Source organism: Aulonocara sp. 'chitande type north' Nkhata Bay, linkage group LG19, assembly GCF_057382095.1.
Source record: "Aulonocara sp. 'chitande type north' Nkhata Bay isolate Kocher_YH1m ecotype deep benthic linkage group LG19, A_spYH_male_GT1.1, whole genome shotgun sequence".
Taxonomy (NCBI): domain Eukaryota; kingdom Metazoa; phylum Chordata; class Actinopteri; order Cichliformes; family Cichlidae; genus Aulonocara; species Aulonocara sp. 'chitande type north' Nkhata Bay.
The window spans coordinates 26810124-26823660 of NC_141362.1; the positions used below are offsets into that span (position 1 = coordinate 26810124).

The window sequence follows — 13537 nt, forward strand, 5'->3', positions numbered from 1 at the left end:
CTGTAGCCTGTCTGCTTGGTGCATTCAGAGATATTATTCTGCATCCCTTGATTGTAGCTAGTTATTATTTGAATTACTGTTGCCTTCCTATCAACCCATAGCAGCCTGACCATTCTCCTTTGACCTCTTCCATCAACAAGGCATTGGCACACAGGATATAATTCCCAGTAAACCTTGGATAGTTGTGTGGGAAAATACCAACAGATCAACAGTTGCTGAGATACATAGATCAGCCCACTTGGCACCAACAACTAAGTCACTTGAATTACCTTTCCCTCTCTTGGTTATGCTTAGTTTGAACTTCAACAGGTCTTCTTGGCCATGTATGCATTTCTAAATGAATTGAGTTGCTGCCATGCGATTGGCTGATTGGGTATTTGTGTTAATAGGAAATTGCGAAGATGCCTACCTAATGAAGTAGGCAGTGAGCGTAATTCAGTAAACAAAAGCAAAAATCATGGCTTTACTTCTAATTAAAACATTTTCAAATAAAAAATTATTTCAAAAGATGCTGTTGTTAAGACGTTTAATTTTTTTGTGTGAGAATAAGCTGAAGATTTTCTACCTTCCTTGACTGATGTTCCTCTTGCTGATAACAACAAACCATTTGCTTTTGTTCTCATGACTGAGACACTGACATCCTACATGTGATGTATGTTCAAACTGAGGTGTATTTATAAGACAGACTTTTTATAATACACCTCACATGCTGGCTGATCCTGATTACAAGTTACAACACAACTGCTTTTGATAATCACACAGTTACAATTATTATTCAGAAGGCTGTTTTTAAGTAAATAAAGACAAAGTGGATGTATATCTTAACTGATTATATTAGTTTGGTTTTTAGAGATATGTGTTAGTACTCTGCTTTTATTGTCTTCCAGTCCTGAGAGAGCTGTAACACATTGTGAAAATAAATGGGTACATTTGGTACTGCTGGAAGTCAATAATCAACTGGGAATTGGCATGAAGGTGCAGGCAATGCCATGCTTAGTTTGACACAGAGAGGCATTTCATCACTCCAGTGATTTATATTTATTATTTACGATTTTTCTTTCTTTTTTTGCACTTCCAGTTTGGTTGTAAACTGTAAGAGAAATTGTCCTTCTTTCCCATTAAAAAGACTTCAAATGGAAATAAAGCGGGATTCTTTTTTTGTTCTTATACTGAGCTTAACCACATGGTGAACCCTGACTGCTCATGCCCAAGCAAGCTAGAACTTATAATTTAAAGGCCTGGGTGTCATGAACTGCTGCACCATCTCATCTGTGACTTGTTTTCGCCTCTCTTGATGCTGGGCAATCATTGGCTGCAGAGTCTCAATCAAAATCTTCTTCAGCTCTCCTGTTAATAGAGCCCCACTTGTGTAGTCCTGCAAAAGAAGAGATTGAATGAGTACAGGCAGAGGGGAAATAAGAGGATGAGGGAAGGAGGGACTGACAAACAGCTCAGATTCTACTTCCTCACCTCTTTTATCTTCTCCAGCTTTTCATCATCCTCCAGGAAGAAGGTCAGATACAAGAAAGAGACATCTACCTCTGTGTTGCCACCATACTTTCTGTGCTCTTCCACGGTGTCTTTTCCTCCCGAAAATGCGTGTTTGTTGATCTGCGACAAATTATTACAGGTCAGAGTAAATCAGACAGCAAACACAGATATTTTGAATCTGAATAAGAGTAAAGAGCAGCACCTTATTTTTGATCTGTTTGGGTGTGTCAGTGAGGAAGATAGATGAGTTGGGGTCGCTGGCGCTCATCTTAGTCTGCGCCCCCTGCAGGGCAGGGAAGAAAGTGGAGTGCAGCAGGGCTGGTTTGAGGAGGCCGATCCTTGGAGCGACATCACGGGTCATTCTGAAGTAGGGGTCCTGAGAATGTGAGAAGACGGATAAGAACATAAATAACTGCATACTGTGAACACCACTGTACATTACGGGTTGCTACGTATTGATTTAATGGCGTCTTGACCTGGTCTATGGCACAGGGGATAAGACACGGCACATCTTTTTTGCCGCCGAATATCTGCGGGAATGAGCTACTGAAGGACGGAGCTGCCTGGATGGCTGGAAAACTGATCTTTCCTGGACGTATTAAAAAACCCCAAAACAAAAACATACCATTACATACCAAGAAGTTATCACACAATCACACTTATAAGTAAAATAAATGATTAGATGACATAATTTCAGTCATTTTACCAATGCAGTCGCTGTCTGTGAAGCCAAAAATGCCTTTAACCTGGTTAAATGTCACATGCTTCTGGACCTTTACCACATTTCTGTAGAACTGAGGTGATGCACTGCAGAATATAATACATTGAAATGAGAATCAAAACATTTCTATTCATCTGAATTGGAAAAAATATGGATCTATACACACACAGTTCTTTATTTTTTTAGTTGTTTTGAAACAGTAATGTCAACACCAAGGTCTACCAGATAAACATATAAAGATAGTCTCTTGGCATATTTTACCCCATGTAGTCAAGGTCTGAGAAGATGAAGGTCTTGTTGACATCAAAGCCACAGGCGATGATATCCTTGGCATTTTCCACAGTGAAGCGATGACATTCCTCAAGTGTGAGATCTTTCCACAGGTATTTCTCGTCATCGGTCATCTGGACCACGAGGGGGATGTCAAACACATCCTGAAGCCATCTGGAATGAGGACACTACCTTCAGTTTGAACTTAGTCTAAAAGTCTAAACGTAAAATTCACTGAGCATGGAATCAATAATTTTAGATATTGAACACAATATTGCGATCAGGCTGAGAGATGTCACAGAGCCACTTAATGCTTTAAATTTCATTGACATCACAGAATTAAGAGGTAGAACTCACTTGGTAAAGATGAAAGGGATGAGGTGACCAACGTGCATGGCCTCTGAGGACGGACCTCTGCCGGTGTAAAGGTAGAAGGACTTGTGCTTTTCATACGCATCTAAGATCTGATGCATATCTCTGGCAGAAACAGTAATAGGAAGGAATTATCAATGTGTGTTCTCAATACACTCCTATCTTTATGTTTTCATTTGGAATAGCAAGTAAACATTAACCATGATTCAACATTACTGATGACGTGCCATATAATCATTTACAAGACCATCTTTTCAACAAAAGTTGGTAAATTAGAAACAACAAAACCCATGGAAAGCTGACCTGTGTGAGAAGAAGATTCCTCTTCTTAGGAAGTGATGGGCTCTCTGTCCCGAGACTTTTTCTATTCTTTCCAACAGCTCCTTGTCAATTTTACTGCTGCCAAACCTCACTAGGGAGTGACATCACACATTCACCAGTTATTCAGCTTAAATTACCTCATATTAATGTATTAGTGAAGTACAGCTCTTGAAGTGAAGAATTAAAGCTCATTGAAAAACCCACCTATGAGTTTATCATAATCTACTCCTTTGGTGCTGGAAGCAGAAACATTCCACGGGTCAACTAAGTCTTCTCCATCACAGTCATCTGCTGCAGGCCCATTGTTTGACACAATCAGGTTTTCTGAAGGTGGACATCCTGCCTTATATTCTTGGCCCGTCATCTGTTTATAGTCCACTTTCAACTTTAGCAGCAGCTGGACAGCAGCATCGATTTCAGCCTGGGGAAACAAAACAATTGTATTAGATGATAGATATCCCAATAGAAATGACACAGTGACAAACTGTTGTAGAAACAATGGTTTTTTTGTATTAATATGTGTGTGTGACCCCTTCTTATTCTGTTGAATCAGTGTTGCATTTATAGCATGTACACACTGGCCAATTTTTTTCTTACTGCTCTGCGTAAGTCAGTAAATAAGATTCCTTCTAAATCAACTGTCTCATGTTTACTGCCTGGAATCTACATGCAGCAACACCTGATTTCTCTATCTGAGGAAGCATGTATACCTGAAGGTGAAGTGGAGAGAGTGAGAGAAAGATGTCTGCATTACTAAAGCAAAAAAGAAGGACAAAGTCAGACTGTAAAAGACGATTTCCGAAGTCCGAGGAGAAAGCCAGACGCTCAAGTTGTTAAAAAGAAAGTTTGGACTGATATGAAAACGGACTTCAACAAAAAGAAGAAAAAAGGTGGAGGACAAGGAGCATGTGATCTTTCAGCCCTAGATGAGAAATTAATTGCAATTAAAAAAACAAAAACAAAAACCCACATAAAAACAAACTCTCCTGATTCTCCAGCATCCATGGGATGCCAAGGAATTAGGATATAATTGATGACATCCAACATTGATATAAGTTGTTTTTTTAATGAAAGATAAAATTATTTGGAAATGTTTAAAAGGTTAAAGCCTACAGCTTTCCATAACTATAGTTTTCTTTACATGGAATTAAAAAAAATGCAATAATAATTCTGTGTATTGTGTGGCTCATGTTGCTTTGGAAAACTGTAAACAATGGTCGACAGGCAACAACACTAACAACAATAATATTAATAATAACAAGACATTATTATTATTATTTAGTATGATTATTATTATTGGTGGCAGTAGTCATTTTAAAGACCAGGTTTCCATTTGTGTGTTCGTGAAGTGAGTGGGACTTCTAATTTCTTCTGTAAGTGTGGACGACTTCAGGTATAAAAATATTGATATGTCACCAATTTGTTTGTGAAATGTTCATTCATATGCATGATTTATGCACAAATTTGTACATATCCACTGTTAGCAAATGAGGAGCAATGTCAGAATTACAGTACATGTAATTACAATACACCCATCAGGAGGAGGTCCTCCCTTTGCTGCCAAAACAGGCATGGACACCAGACCTCTGAGGATTTAATGTGCAGTCTATCATAATATTTTTGAATGGACCCTCAATGCTCATTGGAGTGGTCAAATAGTGCCATTGCCATGGTGGTGTAACGGTGGCACATGTCAAAGTAACATCCATTCCACATGAATACCAGTCAAAATTTTCATAGTAATACAATGATCAATGATGACCAGTGTGGTGAGTAGGGCTGCCACAAATGATTATTTTGATAGTCGACTAGTCACCGGATATTTTTGCAATTAGTCGACTAATCAGATCATGCATCCATTGGACGTAAAACATACAGCTTATTGCACCAGCATGCATCTGCTCTTATATAACTATCATCAGTGTTGGGGAGTAACGGAATACATGTACCGCCGTTACGTATTTAAAATACAAAATATGAGTAACTGTATTCCGTTACAGTTACCGTTTAAAAAGGTGGTATTCAGAATACAGTTACTTTGTTGAAATAAATGGATTACACTGCGGTACTTTCCTGTTTCATTTTGTCGCGGGTCAGGACTGTTTGGGTTTTGTTTGACAGCTACGTTCTGTTGTTCCAGGCGGCAGCGTTACGGTTGCCATGGTTACAGGGCGCCGCTCTCTCTCTCTCTCTGCGACTGTGTGTTTCCTGGGTGAGAGAGCGCCTTTTCGTTGTTGTTGTTGTTGTGCTAAGCTAACAGGCAGAATGCTACAATGCTCTAAAGAATGTAGCATCAAGGGCAGTGTAGTCCGTGTTGCAGGGAGAATGGACTGCCATACACGTTATGTGTCTGTGAGCGCGAGGAGGGAGAAAAAGGGGAGTGGAAAGGTACGAGTTGTCATCGAGGAAAAACGGGAGCTGGAAGCATGTAAATATAATAATAACCACTTCAGCCAAAAAGAGTGCCTGATGAGCCCAGTTGTAAGTAAGCTATTAAGACTCGACTGTACACCGTGTTCGTGTTTTCCTCCGAAAACAATAAGTTGCATTGGAGCAGTCTTTCAACGCCTCTCTCTGTCTCTCGCAAGAAAAGTTGACCCACACAACAAAGTAAAGCTATTTTTCGGCTACAAGCCGACAGGGACCCCGCCGTATTAGCCAGAGGTCCCTTTACTACAGTTCGGAGTCGCGGACCTTCAGTAATAGTAATAAATCACACAGCAATAGTACATTCACGTTGTTGTAAAAAGCATGATAATATATTAAGTAATCCAAAGTATTCAGAATACGTTACTGTCATTGAGTAACGTAACGGAATACGTTACAGAATACATTTTGGGGCATGTATTCTGTATTCTGTAATGGAATACATTTGAAAAGTAACCTTCCCAACACTGACTATCATTAGCTTACAGCTTTAAGTGTTTAAGATATGTGCTAACTAAAAATAAAGACAAGATGATAGTTTATTAAATGTTAATGACATTTGCAGATTGTTTCGGTGAAGTTTAATAAACTCCTTGCTATCTAAAATATAACAGGACACCGGAGTATATTCTCGAGCATCTCATGCTCAGTTGTCTGCTTGACGTTTATTCAGCTGGTCAAAGGAGCTTGCAAAGACTGTGTAAAAACTATAACTTTAATCTCAACCAAACCGATTTACTCAGGAACAAATAAAATACTAAAAAAAGCCAAACAATAACATTTGTAAGTTATCTAAGTGACTTATATATGTTTAACCTGAGTAGCGAAAGACGGCAGTGGGTTTGAAAACGATTTGCCGGGAGTCCGGTGCTCTCATGGGCTCCAGTGAGCCTTGCCCCCGGCTAGCTATCGAGCTAGTGGGTAACAGACGTCTCCGAAAACGTCGGAGCGCTTTTGAAAATATGTGGTGTCTTGATAAACTGAGCAGATATTTGAGGTTCACACAGCTACATTCTGAAAATATGTTAAACGTTTATTTTGTGACACAGAAAGAATAATAAGAATAATATCAAAACTAACTAGCTGCCGCCATTGTTGGAAACTGAGCTGGGCTGCGCTACGAATTCTAGGACAGAGTTACTTCTTCTTCTTCGGGGTTTAACGGCAGCTGGCATCCTTGTACATGCAGTGCTGCCATCTTCTGTTTCAGTCCGGTATTACACTCTTAAATCCTACTACTTATTCCTGCGGCTTTTGTGATCTTACAAAGCTTCAAACGACGCATCGACTATTAAATCAGTCATCGACGGTTTTGATAGTCAACGTAATCGTGACTAGTCGACTAATCGTGGCAGCCCTAGTGGCGAGTAACTTTAATGTTGTTGATGATCACTGTGTGTCACGATAGAAAAGAGTGTTCAGGAAAATCATCTGTTCACCCCTTCTGTGAATCTGAAATTACAATTTGCATTTGCACAGTGATAGAAATGTAAATCTCGAAAAACTCACTTTCTCTGCTTTAGCTGATTTCAAGGATCTGACTTTCTCTCCTTGAGCATTCAGTTTCTCGAAAAGCTCCATGGGACTCATGGTTCCTTCGCCATCGCCTTGACAGTCTGTCATCTTCTTCACAGCAAAATATGAAGTGAAAAATAGTTCATATCCAAATATACATGTCATAAACGAATGTTACATGTTCTGACAAGGATCAGTTTTATACCTAATCCAATTATCTTCTACAGAATGTGTGTATATACTTAAACAGCACCTGAGTTAACTGCCATATGCGAAAATAACAGCAGAGCTGGTAGTGCTAGCTAATCGTCCTATACTAAACACAAACTACACTTAGCTCATGCTGTCATGTTTAATAATTTATATAGTCATGTATCATATATCCAGCTCATTATATTTCTGATTAAATATAGTGACAAGTCGGTATACCGTCAGTATTCTTCACACGCAGTTGACAGCTCACTCATTCAACTTGCATCAGCCTGTGTGATGTAGTGTTTGGGTGAAAGTCTTCCCAGGCAAACGACCTTATTCATTGGTTCCGCGGCGAATTAACCCACCAGAAAAAAAGTACTACTTTGGGAATTCGCTTACGTGAATATTACACATATAAATTTTGATATATAATTTTCAGTTCGATTTCCTACGAAATCCACGAGTTTAACTAAATGTACAGAAATATAATACGTCGGAAGACAGAGGGAGTCGCTTCAGATCCGGCTTTTTCAAAATAAGAGCTTTTAATTTAAGTGAGCGTGTTATTTCAATTGGCAAACGGTAACAGTACTTTTATGCTGAAATGCTACATTTACTCGAATTGTTTTGCGGGATGCTGAACCTAAAGCATGACTGTATTCATGCTCTGTGCCGGAAAATGTGATTATTTCTGCAGAGTACAGGTACAATAATTAAGAATACAAACAACAATTAAATGGTAGCTTTCTGTGTTTATAGTCTCTGTTAAGTTTTCAAACATAGAGGCAAACGACCATAGTTAGCTACTTTTGCTATACTTGGTGGAAGGTACGACCAGTGCTTGTCATAGAGATGTTATTAATCCAAAATTCTTACGTCAAATACCTCCAATTAGCATTCATGCTAATTATACATGCGTGGCCGTGACCGTAACTGTACGCTATCCTAAGGTGGGAAGTTGACAAACCTGCCTTTTGCTGTCTCTGTTTTGGACAATCCAAGTGTGTAATCACCGTTAATTAACACGTAATGCTAACAGCTAGCTTTAAAAAAAGCATCGCATATGATTCCGAATCTCCCAAAACATCGCTTCATGTCCGTTTTTGTTATTAATAAAATGGTCAGCAACGTGTTTACATGAATAGTTTACCCCTAGTATCTTTAGCTGGTCTCTGGGGTATTATTTTAGAAATAGTCGGTAAAGCAAAACAAATGTTAAGATTTGTTGTTAAAATTCCAGGTTAAATTATTTTAAAACCAAAAGCTGCAGGTTTAAACCTTTAAAGAGTGACAAGCATGTTTACCACCTTTAGTTGCAGGAGTACATGTAGCCACTAGATGTCACCGTCGGGCCTCTAATGAAACAACTCATGCCTCTCTGTTTTCAGATTTTCATGTGAAGATGTCTTCATTAGTGGACTATGAAGATTCAGAGTCAGAGGATGACTCGCTGGATCAGAGAGTAGAAGGAGCAACAGATTCTGCTCAAACAGAAGAAAACCAAGACACTAATATTGTCAAGGTTATACCTTACCCTGGAAGATTTGTGTCTGACCAGACAGTGTGGGAATATCAACAAAATATGGCAGAAACAAGCAGGTCTTCACTCCATCCTCACTCCCAGCCACAGAGCTTTACTAACTCGAAAAGAAGATGTGGAGGTGCAGCAGATTTTAGAAATACTGAAACATCTTTGAATTTGCCTGATAGTCAGAGGGAGATGGCATCCCCGCAGGCTCTTCCATGCATGCCACAAAGTTTAGGCAATGCTGCAAACTTGGCAAAAAGACAGCAAACTGTCCCATCTGGTGTCAGACCGTATATCCCTAAGAGGAAGAGACTTGCCACTTCAGAAGGAGTGGAGCTAAAGCACCCAGCAGAGCAAGTCCTAGGGAATCAGGCCAGAGAAAGTCAGATTCTCTCAGATGTGTCAGCAAGACTGAAGCCATATCTTGCTCAAACGCCCAGCATGACAGGGATACCCAGGAGGCTTCTGATGAGCCTGGGAGGCCACCAGGGCCCAGTCAACACAGTGCAGTGGTGTCCTTTGCCCCATGTCAGCCATCTGTTGCTGTCTGCCTCCATAGACAAGACTTTCAAGGTAAAGAAAGCTACATTTGTTTTATAAATGATGTACAATAGTGAAGCTGTGGAAATACATCAGTAGTGCTATGCTTTAAATAATGTAGACCTGATGTGTTGTTTTCTTTTATTTAAACTGTCTCATACAATTAAATTAATCATTATATTTCCCCACTTATCTTTCTGTAACAGAGTAGAATTTCAGTAGAAATAGAATAAAATATGCTATTTACTCTTGGGATGCTCCAGGTCCAGTTATAGCTAACTGCTTCATAAACATTGAAACGTAGAAACTATGCAGGGTTCAACATAACAAATAACCCTGCAGCCTGGGGCCATTAAAAAAGTATGTCGGTCAAGTTGATTGGCTAGCTGCTGACACATTTGGACCAGTAATGTTGTTTCCACCAATTGATTTACCTGTGAACTGGCTGAAATGGACCCTCACTGACGAGCGTTTTTTTCTTACCATCAATATGATCACATTAAAGAGGCAGTAAAGATCACAATCTGTGCGGATAGCTTACATGTGAGAAAGGTGACCTGCTCCTAACCACAGCTGCATTAAGAAGAAGCTAAAATTTATGCAGATAAACTGATATTTAAATTTGTCAGGGGAGCTGTGGCAGCCATCCACCATCTCTCTTTGAAGCAACAAAACCTGCGGCATGCAAGTGCTAATTCAGGCTTTGGTTATATATTTTTTTCTGATATGAATTTATAATCTGAAGACACAAATCTACTAATACATTATGCGATATGCTTATACATTCAGCTAGCAGTATATAAGTGAATCAATAATTGGCTTTTGTTTGTGGGCACCATAAAAAGTCTGATCTGCTGGTCTGTTGGCCCAGTGGAGAAAAATGCTATGTTGACAGGTTTCAGCTTTCATGTGGATATATATCACTCATCCAAAAACAGTTGTTTAATCTGCCACGAGGGTACTGTGTCCATACCTCTACAGCAGAACTTACCCAGCATGCAAGCTGAAGCTGCGAGCGCTAAGACGATACTTGCTTACCTGACATGTAGTGTAATTGGAAGAGATACAGTGTCTGTCCTGCTGCCTCAATTTATAAATATACAATGTACCACTTTCTTTAGAATCATATCTGTCACTGTGTGTTGAATATATGTCAGGGCCCATGGGCCCTGTCTCTCCTTCCCGATTTATCTCACTGTTTGTATTCTACCTCCCTCTCCTTTTCTCTGGTTCACACCAGGAAAACACTCCATCATTTCCCTGTTGTAAAGGTCAAGCAATGCAGCTAACTGCCTGCTATCGACTAAATATGTCTGTCCCATCATAAAATCAAATACTGCCCCAATATCCTGTGAGGATTTTGAATAATTAACGATTTAAATATGAATGACTATATTTGCATAATCTTACAAGTGCAGCGGTATGGTAGCCACCTCTTCTGGCACCTGGAAAGGGTTGTTTGGAACAGATGGTGGAGACTAGCAGAGGAAGGGAGGAGAAGACCCGTTTGTTTGTATGCATGGATTATCTCTTCTTCTCTCAGGCTGTCTAACCAGGCGTTTTCTGTGAAACCAGTAAATAGAAGAAGTTCTCATACTTATTGTCGAGGACTGTGACAGCATTTTGAAATGTGGAATTTCAGCATCAGACAATGAAATGAAATAAGTATTTCATTATATTAGATTTGTTGACAAATTCAGGTACTTCCAGGATAATTATTTTTTTTATAGTAATTTGATTTTTCTATGTAGAGAAGAAAAATCTTTTTCCCAAAAATATTTGAATTATATTAAATTAAATTACATTACATTTAATATAATTTTAAAAACTCAGTGAAAAGAAGAATGATCAATAAAAAAGTCAATATCTGTACTTAAAAAAATTCTAATAGGAAATTCAATTTTGCATAGCAACAAAACCGGAGCTTCCATTACTCCCATTTAAAAATAGGGTTATTTTATATTTAGATGTTTTATATTTTTTCAATGCAACTGATACAAATATAGTAACTCTGTGGCTATCTAACTGTATCCTGTGTAACCACTTCTGTAATATACAGATTGATGGATTAAGATTCAGGTCTTTTCCAAAGCAGTTGGTGTGATGTGGTGGTGATGGTGCAGAGCTCCACTGCTCCATATAAAACCAAATCGTCTGAATTTCACAAAGTTCTGCAAAAATCTATGAATCAGTCAATCTTCAAAGAAATGTTTTTTATTTGGTAAAAGTATCTGTAGTTTGAGATAACTACAAGATGGTACTGATTATTTCACCGCTTATTACATATTTAATTGAATATTCTGTACTTAAGATTTCAATTGATCAGTAAAGAAAGTAGTTGTCAGGAGTTCATCGATTGATCTGGTAATCATTCGGTTTAGGGCTGTAACCTTTCCAGAGTTCCACTTTACGATTATCATATTAAAAAAATCTAATCAAAACATATATAGAAAAACAAAAAAAAAGTAATCACAATTATACAAAATTGATTAGTGTGATTAATCTGTATCTTTGTTTATTGTGTGTTGTCTTTTTTTTTGGCAAATTCAACTCGAAATGCAAGTGAAACCACTGTTTACACAATCAGTGGCAACATGATCAAATGTGTATTTAAGATATAATATTGAGATTTCATTTTAAGTTAGCTCAGAGTGACATTAAGTTCCAATTTACTGTAAACCTTTTAACAACACAATTAATAGGAATTTGTTGGTATGCTCACAAAACACACCCAACAACACACAACACAGCACAAAACACAAGTATATGAAATCAACCTATAAAGTAGTGCAAGTGTATTAGGGGACGGGGGTGTAGCAGATCACAGCAGGGCACAGTACATACTGCCAAACAAAAAATGGTGTATTTTGTCTACAGACAACTTCAGATTAGAAGAACCTGCTTTTTTTATTTGGGAAGTGTTAACTGCCAGAGAAACAGTAACGCTCCCTGGGGTGTCCTGGTGTTGAAAGTAACAGGAAAACTGTTGAAAAAGACACGTTGTTCATGCAGTTTCTATTTTCTTATTGCACATTATTATTTATCTTTTATAGTCTTTTATGGCTTTCAGCACTTTGACCACAGCTATTGTTTACTAGTCTGGTTTAATTCAGAGGAAGGACATAATGAATGAAATCCTAACATTCACCTCTCTGTACTCAAGTTCCTTCACTGACATGCTTTTGGTTCCTGACTTGTGTTGTTCAGTCCTGTCTGTCAGACTATTATTATTATTATTATCCCAGCCGGTTTGGAGCTGATGTCACCATGGCTACAGCAGGTGTAAAGCAGCCGTTTTATGTTGATAACACGAATACCAATTTAGTTTTAATTACCAAGAGTCATTTAGGAAGCAGATTACCCCAATGAGTCATTTGCAGGGATCCGCTCTGCATGTCTGTTAAGTGGCCGGTGAAATTAAAGGGGATGCAAATAAACAAGCACTCGTTTTCAGTGATGCACAAGTCTCGCTCGGTATTGGATTAATGCAACTGTGTGCAATGAATTGTTTTGTTATGCTGTATATCATCGCTGCTGTCATTCACAGAGCTGAAGCTGTGGCCCTTTGTCAGACTTGTTATGTAGAAGTATGTTTGGTTTAATACTCTTCAGCTTTTTGGTCAGTTTATATTGTTATCAGTTGCTTTTCTCTTAGATTTCCATGCTACCTTCAGATGGCAGTGTTTCCTTAAGTGGAAGATCATTCAGAAAATAGGCTTATAGTGTTGTACAGTGAATGGGAGTAATTCCTAACAGATGCATCATGTCCATATGGCGGCTAAGCTGTCACCCCTGTTGGACAACGTCTCCCACCCCATGCAGCAGACTGTGACAGCACTGAGCAGCTCCTTCAGTGGGAGACTGCGGCACCCACGGTGTGGGACGGAGAGATTTCGCAGGTCTTTCCTCCCCACTGCTGTCAGACTCCACAACAAAGACTTTAACTGAACAAACACACACATCCACACATGTGCAATAACACTAAGTGCAATAATCTTTTCTGGCATCGTTGTATTTTTACTCAGTTGTATATAGCATTCGTATTCTATTTTTATCTTATTGTATATTTTTATTCTATTTTATTCTACTGTATATAGTATATTATTTTATTCTATTCTGTACAGCTGTGTACTGTATTTATTCTTATTGTATTCTAA

General features: G+C 38.6%; 2 protein-coding genes across 3 annotated transcripts in view; one reads left to right on the forward strand and one right to left on the reverse strand.

Moving 5' to 3' along the window:
- Window positions 1-1023: 1023 nt before the first annotated feature.
- On the reverse strand, window positions 1024-7768 carry wars1 (tryptophanyl-tRNA synthetase 1). Of its 2 annotated transcripts, none has more exons than XM_086275828.1 (11): window positions 7547-7768; window positions 7112-7225; window positions 3380-3596; window positions 3158-3266; window positions 2840-2959; window positions 2474-2656; window positions 2198-2298; window positions 1968-2080; window positions 1694-1867; window positions 1471-1611; window positions 1024-1375 (listed from the first exon to the last, which is right to left on the reverse strand). In XM_086275828.1, the coding sequence occupies exons 2-11, from the start codon at window positions 7223-7225 to the stop codon at window positions 1217-1219; spliced, it is 1431 nt and encodes a 476-aa protein (XP_086131954.1). In that variant the 5' UTR covers window positions 7547-7768; the 3' UTR covers window positions 1024-1216. The 2 variants fall into 2 exon arrangements, with proteins under 2 accessions (XP_086131954.1, XP_086131953.1); XM_086275827.1 differs by having other exon boundaries at window positions 7112-7228.
- A 112-nt stretch (window positions 7769-7880) lies between these two features.
- Window positions 7881-13537, forward strand: part of wdr25 (WD repeat domain 25) — a 33639-nt gene continuing 27982 nt past the window's right edge. The window contains exons 1-2 of the mRNA XM_086275825.1: window positions 7881-8016; window positions 8701-9413. Coding sequence (XP_086131951.1) covers window positions 8715-9413 — 699 coding nt within the window. The 5' untranslated portion in view covers window positions 7881-8016; window positions 8701-8714. The remainder of the gene's footprint in view (window positions 8017-8700; window positions 9414-13537) is intronic.